The sequence below is a fragment of the Tursiops truncatus genome, chromosome 1 (genome assembly GCF_011762595.2).
Source record: "Tursiops truncatus isolate mTurTru1 chromosome 1, mTurTru1.mat.Y, whole genome shotgun sequence".
In the NCBI taxonomy this organism is placed as follows: domain Eukaryota; kingdom Metazoa; phylum Chordata; class Mammalia; order Artiodactyla; family Delphinidae; genus Tursiops; species Tursiops truncatus.
Window position 1 is genome coordinate 42,299,602 of NC_047034.1, and position 17,244 is coordinate 42,316,845.

General features: G+C 44.5%; 1 protein-coding gene across 5 annotated transcripts in view; it reads right to left on the reverse strand.

Moving 5' to 3' along the window:
• Positions 1-17,244, reverse strand: part of PTPN14 (protein tyrosine phosphatase non-receptor type 14) — a 170,176-nt gene that overhangs the window by 36,471 nt on the left and 116,461 nt on the right. For all 5 annotated transcript variants that reach the window (XM_019952667.3, XM_019952666.3, XM_019952668.3 and 2 more), the window contains 5 exons: positions 16,591-16,688; positions 14,413-14,480; positions 7,454-7,524; positions 6,385-6,472; positions 2,417-2,505 (listed from right to left, as the gene is read on the reverse strand). In XM_019952667.3, the coding sequence (XP_019808226.1) occupies positions 2,417-2,505; positions 6,385-6,472; positions 7,454-7,524; positions 14,413-14,480; positions 16,591-16,688 (414 nt within the window). The remainder of the gene's footprint in view (positions 1-2,416; positions 2,506-6,384; positions 6,473-7,453; positions 7,525-14,412; positions 14,481-16,590; positions 16,689-17,244) is intronic.

The window sequence follows — 17,244 nt, forward strand, 5'->3', positions numbered from 1 at the left end:
GCAGATTTGATTATGCCACTTGGAAAAAATGCCTAGGGAGTGTTTAATGTGCCTACATTTTTGTGATCTAAACACACACATACGTTTCCTTCCCTTTCCTCATGGAGATCTTATCTAAAATGAGATACACAGAAAGAACCACCAGACGAGGGAAGGTTAGCTCCTGCTTCCCATTCTACTTGGAGCCAGTTTCTAATCACCTCTTACACTACCCACCCTTCACTCTGTTCCCCGACCTATAATTCCCTGCCCACCGCTTTCTCCCACCATCCTGCTTTTGCTCATTACACTTCTACCTCTGCCTGCATGATTCCTTTAAGACTCAGAAGAAGTCACCTTCTCCAGGAAGCCTTTCCTCATCCCCAAGCACCCACATGCCAGGAAAGAGCCTAGTGCAGTCCTCTATCAGTCACCACATTGTATCACAATTGTTCATGTCTGTGACCAGATCCCTAACTAAACCAAACTCGATCATAGGCCCTCATGCCCGGGCAGAGATTCTGCTTTCTTCATCTCTGTATTCCAAGCACCAAGTACACCTGGCACACAGCATTCAATAGATGTTTGCTGAAATAATGCAAAGTAATGAGGTTGTCTCGCATCTGTATAGAGTACAGTTCTTTTATCAACTCTCTTAGGTAGACAAGGCGGCTATTTACGTTCCACTCTGGAGATGAGGCAATTCAGGCCAAAGGGGATGACTTAGCCTCACTCACTCTGCTCATCAGGGACCGATGAGTTCTATACCTTCCAGGTATTCCTCCGATCAGCTTTCCGTTACACCAGTACCACCTGTTTTTACGTACATCTACAGGTGTTCTGCACAGCTGCCTGCTGACTTACAATTCCATTAGATCACATCCATGTGGACTCAAAGCTACGTGCTCCTTAGTGAAGGTCTCAAGAGATAAGAGAGGTGTGGTCTCCTCTAGCTCCATTCCCTCAAATCAACTGCCAAAATTCTGGGTCCACTCCGCACTCCACCATATGACTTCACCTTAGTGGCACAATTAACATGACACTGTAGCAGAAGTCAGTTCCCATCTTGTAAGGGTTTCAAGGCAAGCGCTAAAGGAAGCAGTCTAGAAGCAGTTCCTAAGGAAACTGAACAAAACCTGTGAGGCACTTATGATCAGCAAACTTTCAACTTGCTATTTTCTACTTAATCTAGATAGCCAGAATCCAAGATGTGTCTGCTTCTCTTCTCCAGACTCAAGCACTGATTTAGCTACAAAGAACTGTGTGGGACAAAATGCCTGGATGGCTATACATGGGCATAAAAGTGTAGAGTTACAACTCTGCACATATTCATATATTTTATTTAATTTGTTGTAGGTATATGAGTTGACTGAATATGTCCAATAGTCAAAAAGCTTATTCTGTAGCTCCAAAGAGCTCTCTCCCCACTCCTGTTTCAATAATGTCTCTATTCAAAGAGCAAGAGAAAATAAATGGACGAAAATAATGGCAGGGTGGGGACCTAGGAAAAGAAAAGCCAATTAGGAAGCTTTTAGTGGGAAAACTTTCTCAAAATGACCTGCAGTAACTACTGATCCAGAAAATACACGGCTGGCCAAGAACTCACTTCCAGAAAGTGGACCGTGCTTTGCCTCTAAGATCTGTCTTTGATCATCTGCCCTGCACGTGCAGCTCTGCCTATCAGATGCACACACTGGAAAGCTGTCTTTCTGGTAAATAATAGGCCACACTGCCCTCGTAAATGAAAGCAGGCATGCAGTTTTTCGGATTGTTGATACTAGGATGGGATCTGTGGGCACCTATACAAAGCAAGCTCATTGACATGTAATGCAGGGGACACCCTGCCACTTCCCTATGCTGCTTCTACTCATGTTAAATGGAAAAGAAGGTTGAAGGGTCAAAATAATAAAAAGTACCCAAGTCCTTTCAGTTATGATAACAAATTGATTGCTTTTTCAAAACACACTTTCACAAATAGACCTCTTTCGTTAACAGAAAAATTAGTTTGCACTTTTCTAGCACGTGTGGTTAGGTAGAGGGTTCAGGGCAATGGAAAGAAGCCAGTGTGGATTTAGTGACTGGTCATGGGTAATCGAGGCAAAGGTAATCCCATGGGGACCTGACTCATGGAAGAGCCCATCTCCAACCAGACTCACAGAGTTCTGTTCCACTCTTTGGCTCAGTGGAGGTTCAACTACGCATTTCTTGGGGTCAGGTGGAAAGAAAGAACATCCCCCATCCCCAAACCCCCAGGGAAAGTGAGATGAATTTCTCCATAACCCCTGAAATCCTGCAGAGGGGGCGGATCTTATCAGAGTTGAGAAAAGCTCAACTCTGATCCAAGGTCTGCCTCTTAACTCATCTGTATAACTTTCATACTCCATGGGGTTTGCTAGAGCACCTCGAGGGGAAAAAGGAGAAAGACAAATCAGACTACCTGTATATTACTGCTTGTCTTCCAATTCTGTTTCTCACGAAAATCCCCATAAAGAAAATGCCCAGGTGCACACTGTTTCCATGATTGTCCTGCATAAGATCAACAAAAGATCGTTGTGATGAAACAGATCCCCAGCGGTCTGGCAGCCTACCCATGGGGACCACACCCCGTTTCTCGCCCATACGTGGAATGAATCATAGAACGGAATGGGGGCAGGAAAGCCACTAGGTCCGAAGGGACGCATCCCACTGCACATCCTAATAGACTACATAGATACCTTTCTTTCTTTTATCTCAGTTTGTCACAATACATTTCCTGTTTGAGAAAGAATTTTAGGATTTTCTCAGATTTGTTGGCAGTTAAGATTTTCTCTTTCATGAATATCTATTAATATCTTTTCTAACCCTAGTTTTTGGTTTTTCAAATCAAAATTATACATAGTTTCATTATATCTGCATACTGCATATGTGCAATTATTTACGCACACAGTTTGAAGAACTGAATCCTCGTTAGATCTTATTTAAAAGCAGCCTTGGACCCACCATTTCCTCTCCCTTAAAGGCATCCACTTCCACCACTTAAAACCCTAGAGTGTGTCTATTTGCATCCACCATGCTTGGCCTTCCAATTTAGAACCTCATGTTCCTCAGTTCTGGGATATTTTCTCAAATTGCTACCTTCTGTTTCCCCTTTTCACTCCTTTTAGAACTCCCACTGTTCAGATGTTGGATATCTGGGCTGGCCCTCCAATTTTATCTCCTGCCTTCCACATTCCATCACTTTGGGTTTTTTGGGGGGGGTGAGATTTCTCTTAATTTAATCTTCTAACCTATCTATTAAGTTTTCCATTTCTGATATCATATTTTAAATTTCTGAGAGTTCTTTTTTATTTGCCGAACGTTCCCTTTTAAAAGCACTCTATTCCTTCAAGAAGGTAATATATTTTAAATTTTTATCCTTGGGACTCATAGGATGGTATTTTGGGCAGGGGGCCCTTCACCCTGCAGACTCTCTGCCTCTTTCACGCTGCTTCATTCTCATTGGGTTGACGTCTGTTGTTCCTATTAGGGCATCATGGGGGTTGAGGATGCTCGGCTGTCTATTCACGGTCCAGGGTGGGATGCTAAATGCTGGCTGGGACCTTTGTGAGCACAGGAAGGGCACGTGGATGACAGGCTTCACCGTTGGGCAACCCGCTGGGCCCTGTCTAGGGGAACCCAGAGGTCTTCGGTCTGGTCTCTTGGTCCAGTCAGGTGCCTCCAGCCTCCCGCCTGGAAGAGTATAACCTGGCTTCCAGTGTTCTTGAGAGCAGAGTGGGAGCAAGGTTCGGCATCCAGGGAGTAAACTGTCACAGAGCCTCCTGCTTTCACTCGGGGGACATCCTCTTTGTGGAGTAAGTGGAGGGCCGTGCCCAACTAGGCCTAAGATGGAAAAGATAAACCCCTACCTCCCTCAGAACACTTGATCCCACTTAAGACACAAAGATGACAGTGTCCCTTCTCAGGGACCTCTTCTCAATGCCCCTCCCAAAGCTTCCATTCAAGCAGGCGTCTTCTAACAGAGAGAGAGAAAGGGAAAGACAACTGCTGATGGCAAAAGCCGAGACAGAAAGAACTGGGGAGGAAACAAGGGCCTCGGGGACTTCCCTGATGGTGCAGTGGTTAAGAATCCACCTGCCAATGCAGCGGACATGGGTTCGAGCCCTGGTCTGGGAAGATCCCACATGCCGCGGAGCAACTAAGCCCGTGCGCCACAACTACTGAGCCTGCGCTCTAGAGCCCGCGAGCCACAACTACTGAATCCTGTGCGACTAGAGCCCGTGCTCCGCAACAAGAGAAGCCCCCGCTCGTCGCAACTACAGACAAGCCCACGCATAGCAACGAGGACCCAACACAGCAAAATAAATAATTTAAAAAGAGGGCCTCGGTAATTATAAGAAGTTCAAAGGTAAGCTGTATTACAGAAAAATCTGTGAGGGAAAAGAAGATAGGTGAAGTAGAGACGGGAAGAAAAAGGAAAATTCTGCAGAAAGACTTTTCTGGGCATGTTGCCAGTAGGTGGGTGCAGAGGTCTGGTGGGAGGGGATGGGGACATGGGAGGAGCAGGCCACCAGGGTGGGACAATGGAAAAAACACAGAACGGATACCCGTCAGAACAACTTAGTCAAGGATTGAGGCTCCAGACTCTGTATGACCCATTCCAGAAGCTCCGTCCCTCCATGCCCACGTGCTCTGACAATACAGGAGGGTGGAGGCCGCGGCCAGCCCCGTGTTTGTGGAGGGGGAGGGGCAGACCTGTCAGGAAATGGAAGGGACCCCCGCCCTGAACCTTGAAAATTTTTGAGAAACCACTCATGGAAAAACCTACACTAAGCATAAAGGTTCTTCCCTGGGACACATCCATAACACACTTTTTAAACCTTACCTGGTCAAGAAGGACCTGTACTAACCCAAAGGGACCTCATCCCCATGGGCAGGCTGCCCCTGCATACTTTCCTGGCGGCTTTTTCACTTAGAGCTGACCCCATCACTGCCCACACGGCTACTGCTGCCCCACCCATCATCCCTGGGTCTCCAGGAATCATGTGGTCTGTAGGTGGTCACCTGAGTCATGAACAGATATGTGGTGGAGGAAGAAAAAAAGCAGCAGCCCAGCTGAGTTACACCCACTGGCAGTGAGTCAGCCGTGCCTATCTGCCCACTCGGACTAAGCTCTGGTATCTCCCTTGTACTTTTCCCACTAAAGGACAGACTAGAAAACACATCAGAACCAAGCACGGTGGATTTCAACACTGTCTCCACTGCCTCTATTTCCCACAGTTCAGAATTACTAAAGACAACACAAGCAAATGACCACCATGACAAAACCTCCAACTTCCAGGGCCTGAGAAGTCAGTTTTCTAGAAGTGGAGAAAAGTTTAGTCTGGTTTTCCAAAATGTCATGACTATATATGGGCTGGTGAAATGGAAGTGGGATGCAGATGGCTTCATAAGGTATTATTGCAAGGAAAATGGATTACAACCCTATGAAGGGCAGCCATTAGAGAAGCAAAAGAAAATTAAACAAATCTAAAAAAGAGCCATTTAGCCTTTTTTGCAAGCTGCGGGCACCCTGCTCGCTTCTACTTGATACACATGGGCAGTTCTCATTAAGGCAAATTGCAAGCGTGCAACAGAGGGGGAACAGAACACTTATACAACAGCCAGCGGAGCCAGTCTGGAGTGAAATGCTTATGCTGAAATTGCAGGCATCTCCCAAATTGCCGAGATGTGCCAGTTGCTTTAGGTTTCTGATAAAACGCCATCTTTTGTAAAGTGGGTCAGCAGAGAGAGGAAAATGAGTTTGGAGGATGGGCTCAGCTCTGTAAATGACCTTGCACCATGAACCCCCAAACCACACCCACTTCAGGAGGCGGCTCTGTTACAAAGGATGGGATGTGCTGTAACCGTTTCCTAGGCATAGTTTCCAGACAACACCAAAGGGGCTGGGAACCCACAACAGAGGCTCTGTAGAGCTGGAGAAATAAAGTATGATTGCATACAGGAAATGTTATTCTTCCTCACCAACAATGATCACTGCATCAGCCCAAAGAAGAGAAAAGGAAAGAAGCTCGGGCTAGAAAACTGCTGGGGAGGGTCTGTATTAAGGCACGCACGATGTTTGCTCCTTGTCCCCCTGGAAGGCTGGATGTGGCCTCGATAAATTCTTGGCACCAAATGGGCTGGTGTTTGGTACTCACTCAGAAGGTTGTCTTACAGACGAGATATTCTGCTGAAGACCATGGAAAGCTTCAAATTCTCTCCGTTACGAAAAAGGGTTTGCTTTACCTAAAGTAAATTGGCCTTGCCAGCTAATGCCACGTAGCAGTAAGGAAGCCAAGCCTTCTGGCTCTCTGCTCTCAATCAACACTGGTTTTCCAAATGCCTGTGCTGTTCTGAGACGGCTGAAGCAAGGAGAGGGTATGCTACCTTCACAGGGAAGATTTCCTGTCCAAAGCCATCCAAACGTTCCACCTCATTGATGTACATAAGCTCAGCTTCTGCTGGCAGGATTCCACTAAAATCAAAAGAGCATCAAAGGAGGAAACGGTTAAGAGCCATAAAGTCAGTGGAAGATCCTACCCTCCTGGTGGCAAATTCCAGAACTGTGGTTTTAGTTCTGGGAAAAGCCATTGTCACCCAACCAACTGTGCAGGCATGGTACATTACTAAGTAATGCATTAACATATTCCTCAGTAGCCTTTTACTCAACAGGGAATAATAAGAGGAAGGTAAAATATTTAATTAAGAGCTACAGCCCTATAAACACTAAATAATTATTCCAGACATCCTGGTGAATAATGCCGCCTGCTTTAAAAAAAAAAAAAATGTATTTTTCTCCCACCTGGGAAAAAAGTCTCCACTGTTAAAAAAGAAAGAAGGAAGAAAGGCAAAAGTTTCTGAGGATGACATTTTGGGAGTCAAGTAACCAAGATAAGAGTCTAGGACCACTGCACATGTCCCAAAGAGCTCCACGTAGCCCTGATCAAGCTCTCAGGGATGCCTTAGATCTCACTCTTTCCCCTCCTGACCTTGACTTTCCCACCCAAAGCAGCTCTTGAGGTCTGCACTCAGCCTGGAGTGAAATGTTTATGCTGAAATTGCAGGCATCTCCCAAATCGCCGAGATGTGCCAGTTGCTTTAGGTTTCTGATAAAACTCCATCTTTTGTAAAGTGGGTCAGTCCCAGGCTTCCCAGGTCTGGCAACAGTTTTAGGAAGGTCACAGAGAGGAATTCCTCTGGCCAACATGTGGGCCAATTGGTGTTAAAGAAAAAAAGGAAAAAGGAAAAAAAAAAAGAAAGGGAGAGAGAGAAAAAAAGAAAGGGGAGTGGTAGCACTGTTTTCAAATCTACATGCACTCTCAGAACAGAGCTGAATCACTTGCTACAAGAAACAGAACTGTGTTGACTCAAGCCAGGGCTTGCGTGAAGGGGCCGAATGTCTCCTGCCTCGGACAGGACGGTGGCCACGTGCTGCGCCTGGCAGCCCCCGCCTTACCTGTGGGCTTTGTGTTCTTGGGCCACCTTCTGTGTCAGCTCCTCCAGAACAGCTTCTTCCAGGGCCAAATCCTATCAAAATGGAAAGCAGTTAAGGTCACTTGCTATTTTGCTTGCAAACCTTAAAAGCTCTCTTTTTTCTAGAAGTTGTTCCTGATTAGCTTCACTTCCTCAGTCTCCCTTTACTCCTTTGTGTGTTTGTTTGTTTGTTTTTGCGGTACGCGGGCCTCTCACTGTTGTGGCCTCTCCCGTTGCGGTGCACAGGCTCCGGACGTGCAGGCTCAGCGGCCACGGCTCACGGGCCCAGCCGCTCCGCGGCATGTGGGATCCTCCCGGACCGGGGCACGAACCTGCGTCCCCTGCATCGGCAGGCGGACTCCCAACCACTGCGCCATCAGGGAAGCCCCTACTCCTTTGAATTAAAGGTTGTCATTTTTAGGACAGAGGTTCATGTTTACTTTTGTAACAGGGCTCTCCACTGTAACAGGCTATTTCAAGGCATATTTGGGGTTGCCATCTACATTCTGGGGCATCTGGGAATAGCTCTTTTTTCATTTACCTTCTTCTTCCCTATCTGCCTGCCTCTTGGACTTTCATTAAAAATGCTTTTTAAGGAACAGAAACAGACTCACAGACTTAGAGAACCAACTTATGGTTACCAGCGGGTAGGGTGTGGGGGGGAAGGGATAGTTAGGGAGTTTGAGATTGACGTGTACACACTGCTATATTTAAAATGGATAACCAACAAGGACCTACTGTATAGCACAGGGAAACTGGTCAATATTATGTAACAGCCTAAATGGGAAAAGAACTTGAAAAAGAATAAATACATGTACATGTATTGAATCACTGTGTGGTACACCTGAAACTAACACAACATTGGTAAGCGACTATACTCCAATATAAAATTAAAAGTTTAAAAAAATCCTCTGTAAGTGCTTACACGTTTTTAATAGTGAGGATATACAGGCAAATGAGTTTCCAGGTCATCATCCCTTCCAAAGCTGAGCCCAAGAAGGGACTGTGCCTGGCCTTTTTATCCACCAGCACAATCCCAGCAAACTAATTCAGAGCCACCTGAAGTCAGAGCTGGCTCATTCAGAGACTAGTTGATGGGGCCTTGGGAACAAAAGCGGCCACGACAGCTCAACCGCCACAGCAGAGCTCCAGAAGGTAACAGGAGGGGAGCTGACCAGCTGGTGTCTCGACCAACTGAATCCCAGGCCCCTGGACCAGTGCTGTGCTGGCTCCCATGGGATTAGAGTCAACTGGACACATCGCTTCCCAACTCCCCTTCAATGACGGCGGGAGTGTTTAAAGGGCTTGTTAAACATTTAGCAGGAAAGTGAGATGGAGTCTGGAGGAATACATCCAAGATGGGAGACCAATCAGTTCCTGAGACACTGACGAGCATGGAGATTCTACAGCTCATCCCATCCCTTTCGGTGGCTCCAGCCCAGATGCCTCTGCCCTTCCCAGGTGCGACTTCCACGCCCCCCAGGCTGGTGAGCACCAAGGAAGGCACAGATGTGCTCCGTCTTCCTCCGAGCTCCAGAGGGGGCGTTAGAAGGGGCTCCGAGCTGTGTGTCCCGGTAAGCCTTCCAAGGCTCATCAAAGACACTTGAGGGGGGGGGACTGATGTTTTCACAGAAAACACCCAAAACGCCTCATTCCCTCGGTTCTAAAATATCATTTCTATAAAGATTACGTCCAATTTAACAGCTTTTCATGAAACACTACCCCCCAAAGGTACACCTCAAAACTGCAAGAAACATCCCATCTCAAATGATGCAACTGGAGAAAATCAATATTTCTTAAAGCTGGAACATGCGAGCATAACTATATATTGGAAATTCTATAGCTCTGCAGATGGTCCTGAGAAACCTTAGAGAAGATGGAGGGAATTGCTGGCAGCTCTCATTTTTCATGTGTTACTGATTAATTTGCTGTTTTCTGTTTAGCCATCCACTGAAACAACTCAAGTCCACGATAGGAAACAAGCTCGATGTTTTCCGTTTTATGCTGTGGAATCACAAAGATGCGACGTGGCTTAGGAATCCAGCTGTGTCTGTGCATCCAGGTACCGAGTATCAGGAATAACTCAATATTAATTTTGAAAAGCTAATAAAAGGCATGTGGCAATAGAATAAAATAAAGATCACTGAAGATCAAAAAGTGCTCCAATAAACTGCTGTCTCCTACTTTGAAAGAAGAAAAAGTCCAAAGGGACCCCTCTGCTATTGTACTCAACCCCACCGCCTCCATCTGTGTCTGGGGCCTCCCTGAGGTATGTGGTCCCACCACAGGGCCAGGCGAGAGTGGCTGCGCGCGGATGAAAACTGGCAGAGAGCGAGCCTGCACACAGCTGCACACCTGGGGAGCGCCCTGTGTACTTAACTTTGTTCTTTGACCGGCTGCAGAAATGCCATTTGACAAATTCGGTTACTTTATAAGATCAAACACGGCCATTCATCCCATCTTCCCTCCCCCACCAAAGGAATGCATTCTTCCCTTTGAAAGCTCTAGTGGAACCAAGCAGAAAGTTTGCAACCTTCCATGGCTCCCCACTGCCTACTCAATTAGGTCAACACCTGGGCCTGGCATTCAGACCATTTTTCAGTGTGGCTCAGCCGTCCCTTCAGACCTCTTCTCTCAAGGGTTCAAGGCCTCAGGCCGACTCTTCCTAACACAAACTGCTTTCACGTCTCACCCCATCTTTCAGGTCCTGACACACCTACCACTCCCTGGACAGGGCTTCCATATTCTCTCACGTGGGACAGAAGCCTTTCCCTCTCTGGACCTACCTCTTCCACCCTGTGTGTCTCTCTTAGAGTTCTTACCATAGTCTACCTATTGTCTTTCTTACATAGTTATCTGGATACTCATCTTACCCTTTATCCTTGTCTCCCTCCCTCTGCTAGATGACAGGCACCTAAGGTCAGCAGGCAGCAAGGCTCCACACTGCCTCCAGGGCCCAACTCAGGGCTTTGAACAATGCCAGCGTATAAACTCTCAACATACAGTAGATGATCAATAAACATTGACTGCGCTGAGCTGAGCTCAGCTCAATATGCAACGTGTCAGTGTCATATTGTCAAGCGAGGGTTTTTTTGTTTCTGTTTTGTTTTAATTTTTATTGGTGTATAGTTGATTTACAATGTTGTGTTAGTATCTACTGGACAGCAAAGTGAATCAGTTATACATATACACGTAGCAACTCTTTTTTAGATTCTTTTCCCATATAGGCCATTACAGGGTATTGAGTAGGGTTCAAGTTACGCGAAGCGGCTGAATGATAATTTATGCACTCTGCTTGTCCTCTGTCTGCTCACATTTCAAAGTGCATAGAGTATTGTTGCCTGGAAAGCACACTCTTCAGCAGCCTGTGCTTGCCTAACAGAGACAGAAAAATAATGCTGCTGATAATAATAATGTGAGGACAACGGTGATTATGATGACAACTAAATAGACACTTACTGAGAATTCACCACGTGCCCGATTAAGTCCTTCACAGGCATTCTCTCCTTTTATCCTCACAGTCAGATTAGGCTCGTTATCCTCATTTTTAGATGAGGAAACGGAGGCTTTGGTTAAATAACTTGCCCAAGTTTGTACAGCCAGTAAGTGGCACGGCCAGGATATGGGCACAGAACACTTGACCCCTATACTCTAAACCTCCTGACCACAGGCCACAGTGTATCGAGGATACAACAGGGGTCAGGGTCGTGGGGCAGAGGAGAGGATACATGACTGATGGCAGAAGCCTAGGAATGTTCACGAATCAGATATGCATGCTGACATCAGCTTCTGCCACGTCATCCTGAGGGCCGTCCAGAAGGACTTTCTGGAATGATGGAAATGTTCTATACCCAAGCTTTCCAGTACAGTAGCCATGAGCCACACGTGGCTACTGAACACGTTTTTAATGCAACTGAGGAACTAAATTTTTAATTTTATTTAATGCTAATTAATTTCAATTTGAATGTAAATAGCTACCTGTCACTAGCAGCTACTATACCAAAGAGGGACGTTTTAGATCCAAGGACAACAGCATCAATATCTGTCTGGCACAGTGAGACTGAATGAGGTCTCTGCTGTTTTAATATCTGATTTGCTTAGAGCCCAGCGGAGACATGGTCTTATTCTGAAAAAGGTATGAAATACCTTTCAGAATACACAAAGTAACTCCTTAGCTGCCTTACAGCACTTTAACCTGTCAAAGCATCTTACCACCTACAAACTCATACATCTCACGCTCGTAATCACCCTTGAAAATTCTCCTGATCTCTGCCTAAAGGTTATGTGATAAAGACCTTTAATGAGAGAAAGGTGAAAAAAAAAAAAAAAAAAAGTGAAAAATTATCAACCCAATTCATTGTCTCCGTTTGACACAAACATACACGTTCTCTAAAATTCTAAGGTATCACTTTCACTTTCCTCCGCCGAGCACACCAGAAAACATCCTGACTTTTTTGTGAGCTGCTGAGTTGTTACAGATACTGACACCAAGTCCTATGAAGAACTTCTCTGCTAAGTAATATGCTAATCTCTTTGAATGGAGGTTGATTTAATCGGTGGAATTAATAAGGCATAAAAAACAGCAGGCCCAAGATAATACTGCTATTATCTTGGTGGGAAGAATAAGGAGAGAGCTATTCATAAAAAGTTAGAGATTTTGCAGTATTTCCCTAACCTAGAAGAATAAGGTTAAGTTTTCGACCACTTTAGAGAAAAGGTAACCCTTGTACACTGTTGGTGGGAATGTAAACTGGTGTAGCCACTGTGGAAAACAATAGAGAGGTTCCTCAAAAACTAAAAATAGAACTACTCTATGACTCAGCAATTCCACTCCTGGGTACGTATCTTGAAAAAAAAAGAAAACACTAATTCTAAAAGATACATGCACCCCAATGTTCATAGCAGCAATATTTACAACTGAAAAGCTATGGAAACAACTTAAGTGTCCATCAACAGATGAATGGCTAAAGAAGATGCGGGGTGTGTGTGTGTGTGTGTGTATGGATACACACACAATGGAATACTACCCTGCCGTAAAAAAAAGAATGAAATTTTGCCATCTGCAACAACATGTATGGACTTGGAGGGTATTATGCTACGTGAAATAAGTCAGACAGAGAAAGACAAATACTGTATGATATCGCTTATATGTAGAATCTAAAAACCTACAACAAACTAGTGAATATAGCAAAAAGAAGCAGACTCACAGATATAGAGAACAAACCAGTGGTTACGAGTAGGGGAGGAAGGAATGGGAGGTACAAATTACTGGATATAAGGGAGGCTCAAGGATGTATTGTACAATATGGGGAATACAGCCAACATTTTGTAATAACTGTAAATGGAAAGTAACCTTTAAGAATTGTATAAAAATTTTTAAAAAGTTTTTTTTAAGTTTTGGACCAATTAGATTCATCTCATCACTGACACAGGAAATAACTGCAACCTTACTCACCCCTTCTCTCAACACTTAAAACCTTTGTCGCCAGACCCCTCTACTTTCTCCCATATGCCACAGTAGTTTAGATGCCAAGCTCTGCCCACTGTACTTCCAAAATATCTTTTGCATTGCTTTTTCGTTTTTATCTTCACTGCCAACACCTAATTCTTATGTCTTGCCGAGAACACCACACACCAGATTCTTATCTGACGTCCTTCTGCAAACGGTCTCATTACTCTAATCCAGTGGTCCTCAAAGTGTGGGGCCTGGAACCCCTGGACGGAGCCCACGCGTTCTAACTCCTCAGATGTTTCAGGCTTCTCTGCCACCGCTCCCCTCCGCACCCCCGAGCGGCCATCAGACTGGCCAGTTGACTCCCACCCAGTTACGCAGGCTGCCTCGCCTCTCCTCCTCCAGCCTCTGTCTAGAGCATCCCTTGCTCCTTCCCTCTCTGCCTGCTGCAATGTTGCTCATCCTTTAAGATGCAGCTCACACACCATTAGCCTTTCGACCTACCCTCACCTCCCAAAAACAGGTAACCTCTCCCTACATAGAATCCCTATCATACTTTGTTACACTTGGATTTGCATTAGGATTTTGCAAACTTCCTATTGACTCAGCCACTTTGTCGTCGCCCTGAGAACAAGCACCGTTTCTTATATAACTTTATCCCTCAGGGGAAAAAAAAAAGTGGTAAATGCTCGTGATTTCTAAAATCAGAGCCGGAATGTTGGAGCGGGTATAGCCTTTCCCTAAAATGGTTTTTCAAATGTTTTAACTTTCCTCGTGAAAGCTCTTCTCAATTACTCCAAAGCTACCAAAAAACAAACAAAAATACTCCAGGGATAAAAACCTAGCCTTATCCCTAATTTAACCCAGGAATAAACATTTTACTTCATGGACGCATTCAACAGACGTTTATTCATGCAAATTATGTGCCAGACAACAGTGGATGAGATAGAGTCCCTGCTTAAGGACCATAGAGCTGACATTCCAGCTGACAATAAAAATGAAAGAAAGAATGAACACGTTCAGATACTGAAAGAGCTCTGAAGTACACGCATAAAAGGGCAGGAAGTGCTGGATGGTTGGAGTGTATAATATAGATGGTCAAGGAAAAGGAAGCCTTCCCTGAGGAGGTGGTATTTGAATCAAGATCTGAATGACAAGTCATAAGAAGACCTGGGGTCGAGCATTCCAGGCAGAGGAGGCACAGTACAAAGGCTCTGGAATGGGACCAAGCTGGGTGTGCTCAGAAAGGAAGATACAACATAGTAGTGGAGGCTGGTGTGATGGGGCCGGGGGCAGGGAAGTGTCTTGAGGAGGTAAGAAGAGGCATCTTTACCATTCTCAGTGTCTTACAAAACTTGTTCCTACTTTATAAATGCAGGGACATTCTCCCTAGGGAATATGTGTGTAAATTCCTCTGAGATTTTCAAAGGAAAGAATTAAATATCCATAGAAGGTAGAAAATTAATTGAGAAAAAGGAAATTACACTTACCATTGGAAACAGCACATATTCTCTGAGGAAATCCTGAGAGTCAAACTGATTATAGTCTCCAAAATCAGCTGAAAAGAAAAGAAGGGGAAGGAGGGCAGTCTTTATTATATGACATTAAAGATGGAATAAAATAGGGTAAACTTATCACCACGTTTACTCTCGCCACTTTATCCTACTTCTGTACTATTATTAAATAAAAACAGTGCCAAGATGGGTTTGATGTTACTACCACTTTCACATAGCAATAATGTAAATATAAGCACGTGAGCACTGCTACATAATTTTCTAGAAAGAATGGGGAAATTTGAAAGTGATTCCTAAGCTATTTTAAAAACTTAAAACAAATCTATATTTATCTTTTTATTAAATATTCACCAACACATATCTTAATAATATCTGCCACGGGGACTTTTTTTTTTTTTTTTTTTTTTTGCGGTACGCGGGCCTCTCACTGTTGTGGCCTCTCCCGCTGCAGAGCACAGGCTCCGGACGCGCAGGCTCAGCAGCCATGGCTCACGGGCCCAGCCGCTCCGCGGCACGTGGGATCTTCCCGGACCGGGGCACGAACCCGTGTCCCCTGCATCGGCAGGCGGACTCTCAACCACTGCGCCACCACGGGAGCCCATGCCAAGGGGACTTTTTAACTCAAGGTTAATTTAGAGAACTGAAGAGACAAACCCATCTGCATCTCTTCATATATTTGCAGCTGGAAATTCCCACTGTAAATCACCCTTGGCAAGCATCCTTGCAAATTTTATACCTCTTAAACAGCTGCACATGTTATAAGATGCCCAAAGTTCTGTTCTGTCCTACTTTCATCTCACAGTTGTAAGTTTGAGCACATGTAAAATGAATACAGTGCGCCTCTATCATAAATCTATAAATGTCTTGCTTCGAATCCTACTTGCTCTCAAAAAAAAAACAACTCAAAGCAGCATGAAATTTTAATTTCATGTAAAATGTTTAGCATCAGGTAGAAATGGATTCAGGTATCTTTTAGGTAACAAGAACTAGAGAATGAGGGGATCCACACAGAAGGCCGTTACCAAGAAGGCAAAGATGCACCTACAAACTCAGCACATAACTAATTAACAAGGTGAGGCACTCAGGCACACCAAAGATCGTAGGCTCTGCCTAATTCCAAGGTCAGTTATCTGTTGTCATATTTCATGACAACTTTTATCTCTGTTGATGTGGCTTTCTAACTGCCCAATAAGGTTCTCAGAAAAATTATTTTACAAATATTATAGCTAGAGGAGGTTTCATCCGACTGAACAGCGAGCTTCAAGGACCCAAGGAAAAGGGAGTTATCAAGTTATCAAGGAAAGGCTGCCTCTTTAGACATTTCAAACCCAAAAGGTTTAACTTCAGTGCAGTTACAGATAAGAAGTTCAGTTCTCAGCTTCTACAACAATCCACACAGCAAGGACCTGGCGGCTGGCAGGCTTGCATTTGGACGGTACCCGATTTTAAAGAAAATCATGACTACAAGGGAAACTTGCCTCTCTTTAAAAATTATACTTTTATCTTGTTTTCAACATGACTAAAGACAATGAAGCTACCCCTCAATAAAGAGTAATGTATAAAGATATGTAAAAACTCACATGGTGTGTTACGTAAATATGTGTAACGATTTAGAGAAGATAAAAACATAGGTGTCTGATCAATCTAAGTAGGACAAGTCGAAAGATAAAGGTACTCTAACACACATTTGTTGTTCCACATTACAATCTTGCATTTTAAATTTCTCTCTTTAACTGTGTCGGAATCAATTACACTACAATGTTTTAAGCTCTCACGCTTGACACTGATGTGACAGTCACACAGTCATGGCGTCAAGCCACAAGATATGACCATGTTGGGCAGTGACAAAATTCTAAGAAAATGTTCCACCAACCCTGCAATGTAGCTTTACTTAGAGGCAGGATGAAGGCTGCTGTTTCTTCAAATAAAACTAAAATTATACAAGCATGAGCAATTTGCAAACAGCTTTGAGAAATCCAACATCCTGCCTCTAAAAATCACTCTCTCTGCATTTTTAATGTAAGATACCTTGAAATGAAAAGTGAGAGTTACTAAGGGATCGTTTAAGCAAATTTAACTTTTCCCTCTGAGAGGCCAGCGACACCAACATCCAACAGAAGACGGACTGTCACACACCGGTCCCCACTCTCTTACCTTGCACAGCTAAGCCCGCCAGCCGGATCACCTGTTCCAGCGTACATCGCAACCGCCCTTCAAGCACGTCTTTTTTGACTTGCAGGTAATACTGATATCTGTTCATGGAAACAGAAGAACAAATAACCTTAAAAACACATACTTGGAATACATTCCCACGACATCGATGCCTCTGGATGTGAAACCTTATGTACACAGCAGGATACACAGGTGATGTCGATAAAGGTCAGGTCTATAGAAGATGGAAAGTGACCTCTGCCTGTGTTTATCTTTGTTTGATGTGGCAGGTGCCACGTCCCGTTCACTCTGAGTTTGAGAGCGTTCTCATCACATCATTTCACTGTGGGCCGGCAGGATGAACTACTGATAAGAACCAGCTCTTCACAACAAGAGACCAAGAACGAAAACGCTCTTCCACACTTCGACAACCACAACAGCACAGCTGCCAAAGCCATATTCAACAGTGTGTGCACTCCTGAAAAACTTCTGGAAACACACCATTTCTTAAACCCCAAGGCTTGGGAGAGTAGAAGACAGATAGGCCAAATCATTGAGAATTCTGCTAATGGACAGGATAAAGCTTTTCAGGGCCAGGCTCACCCTCCACGTCTGTGACTCACAAAAAATCTAACCAAATGTGATACGGAGCCTTCC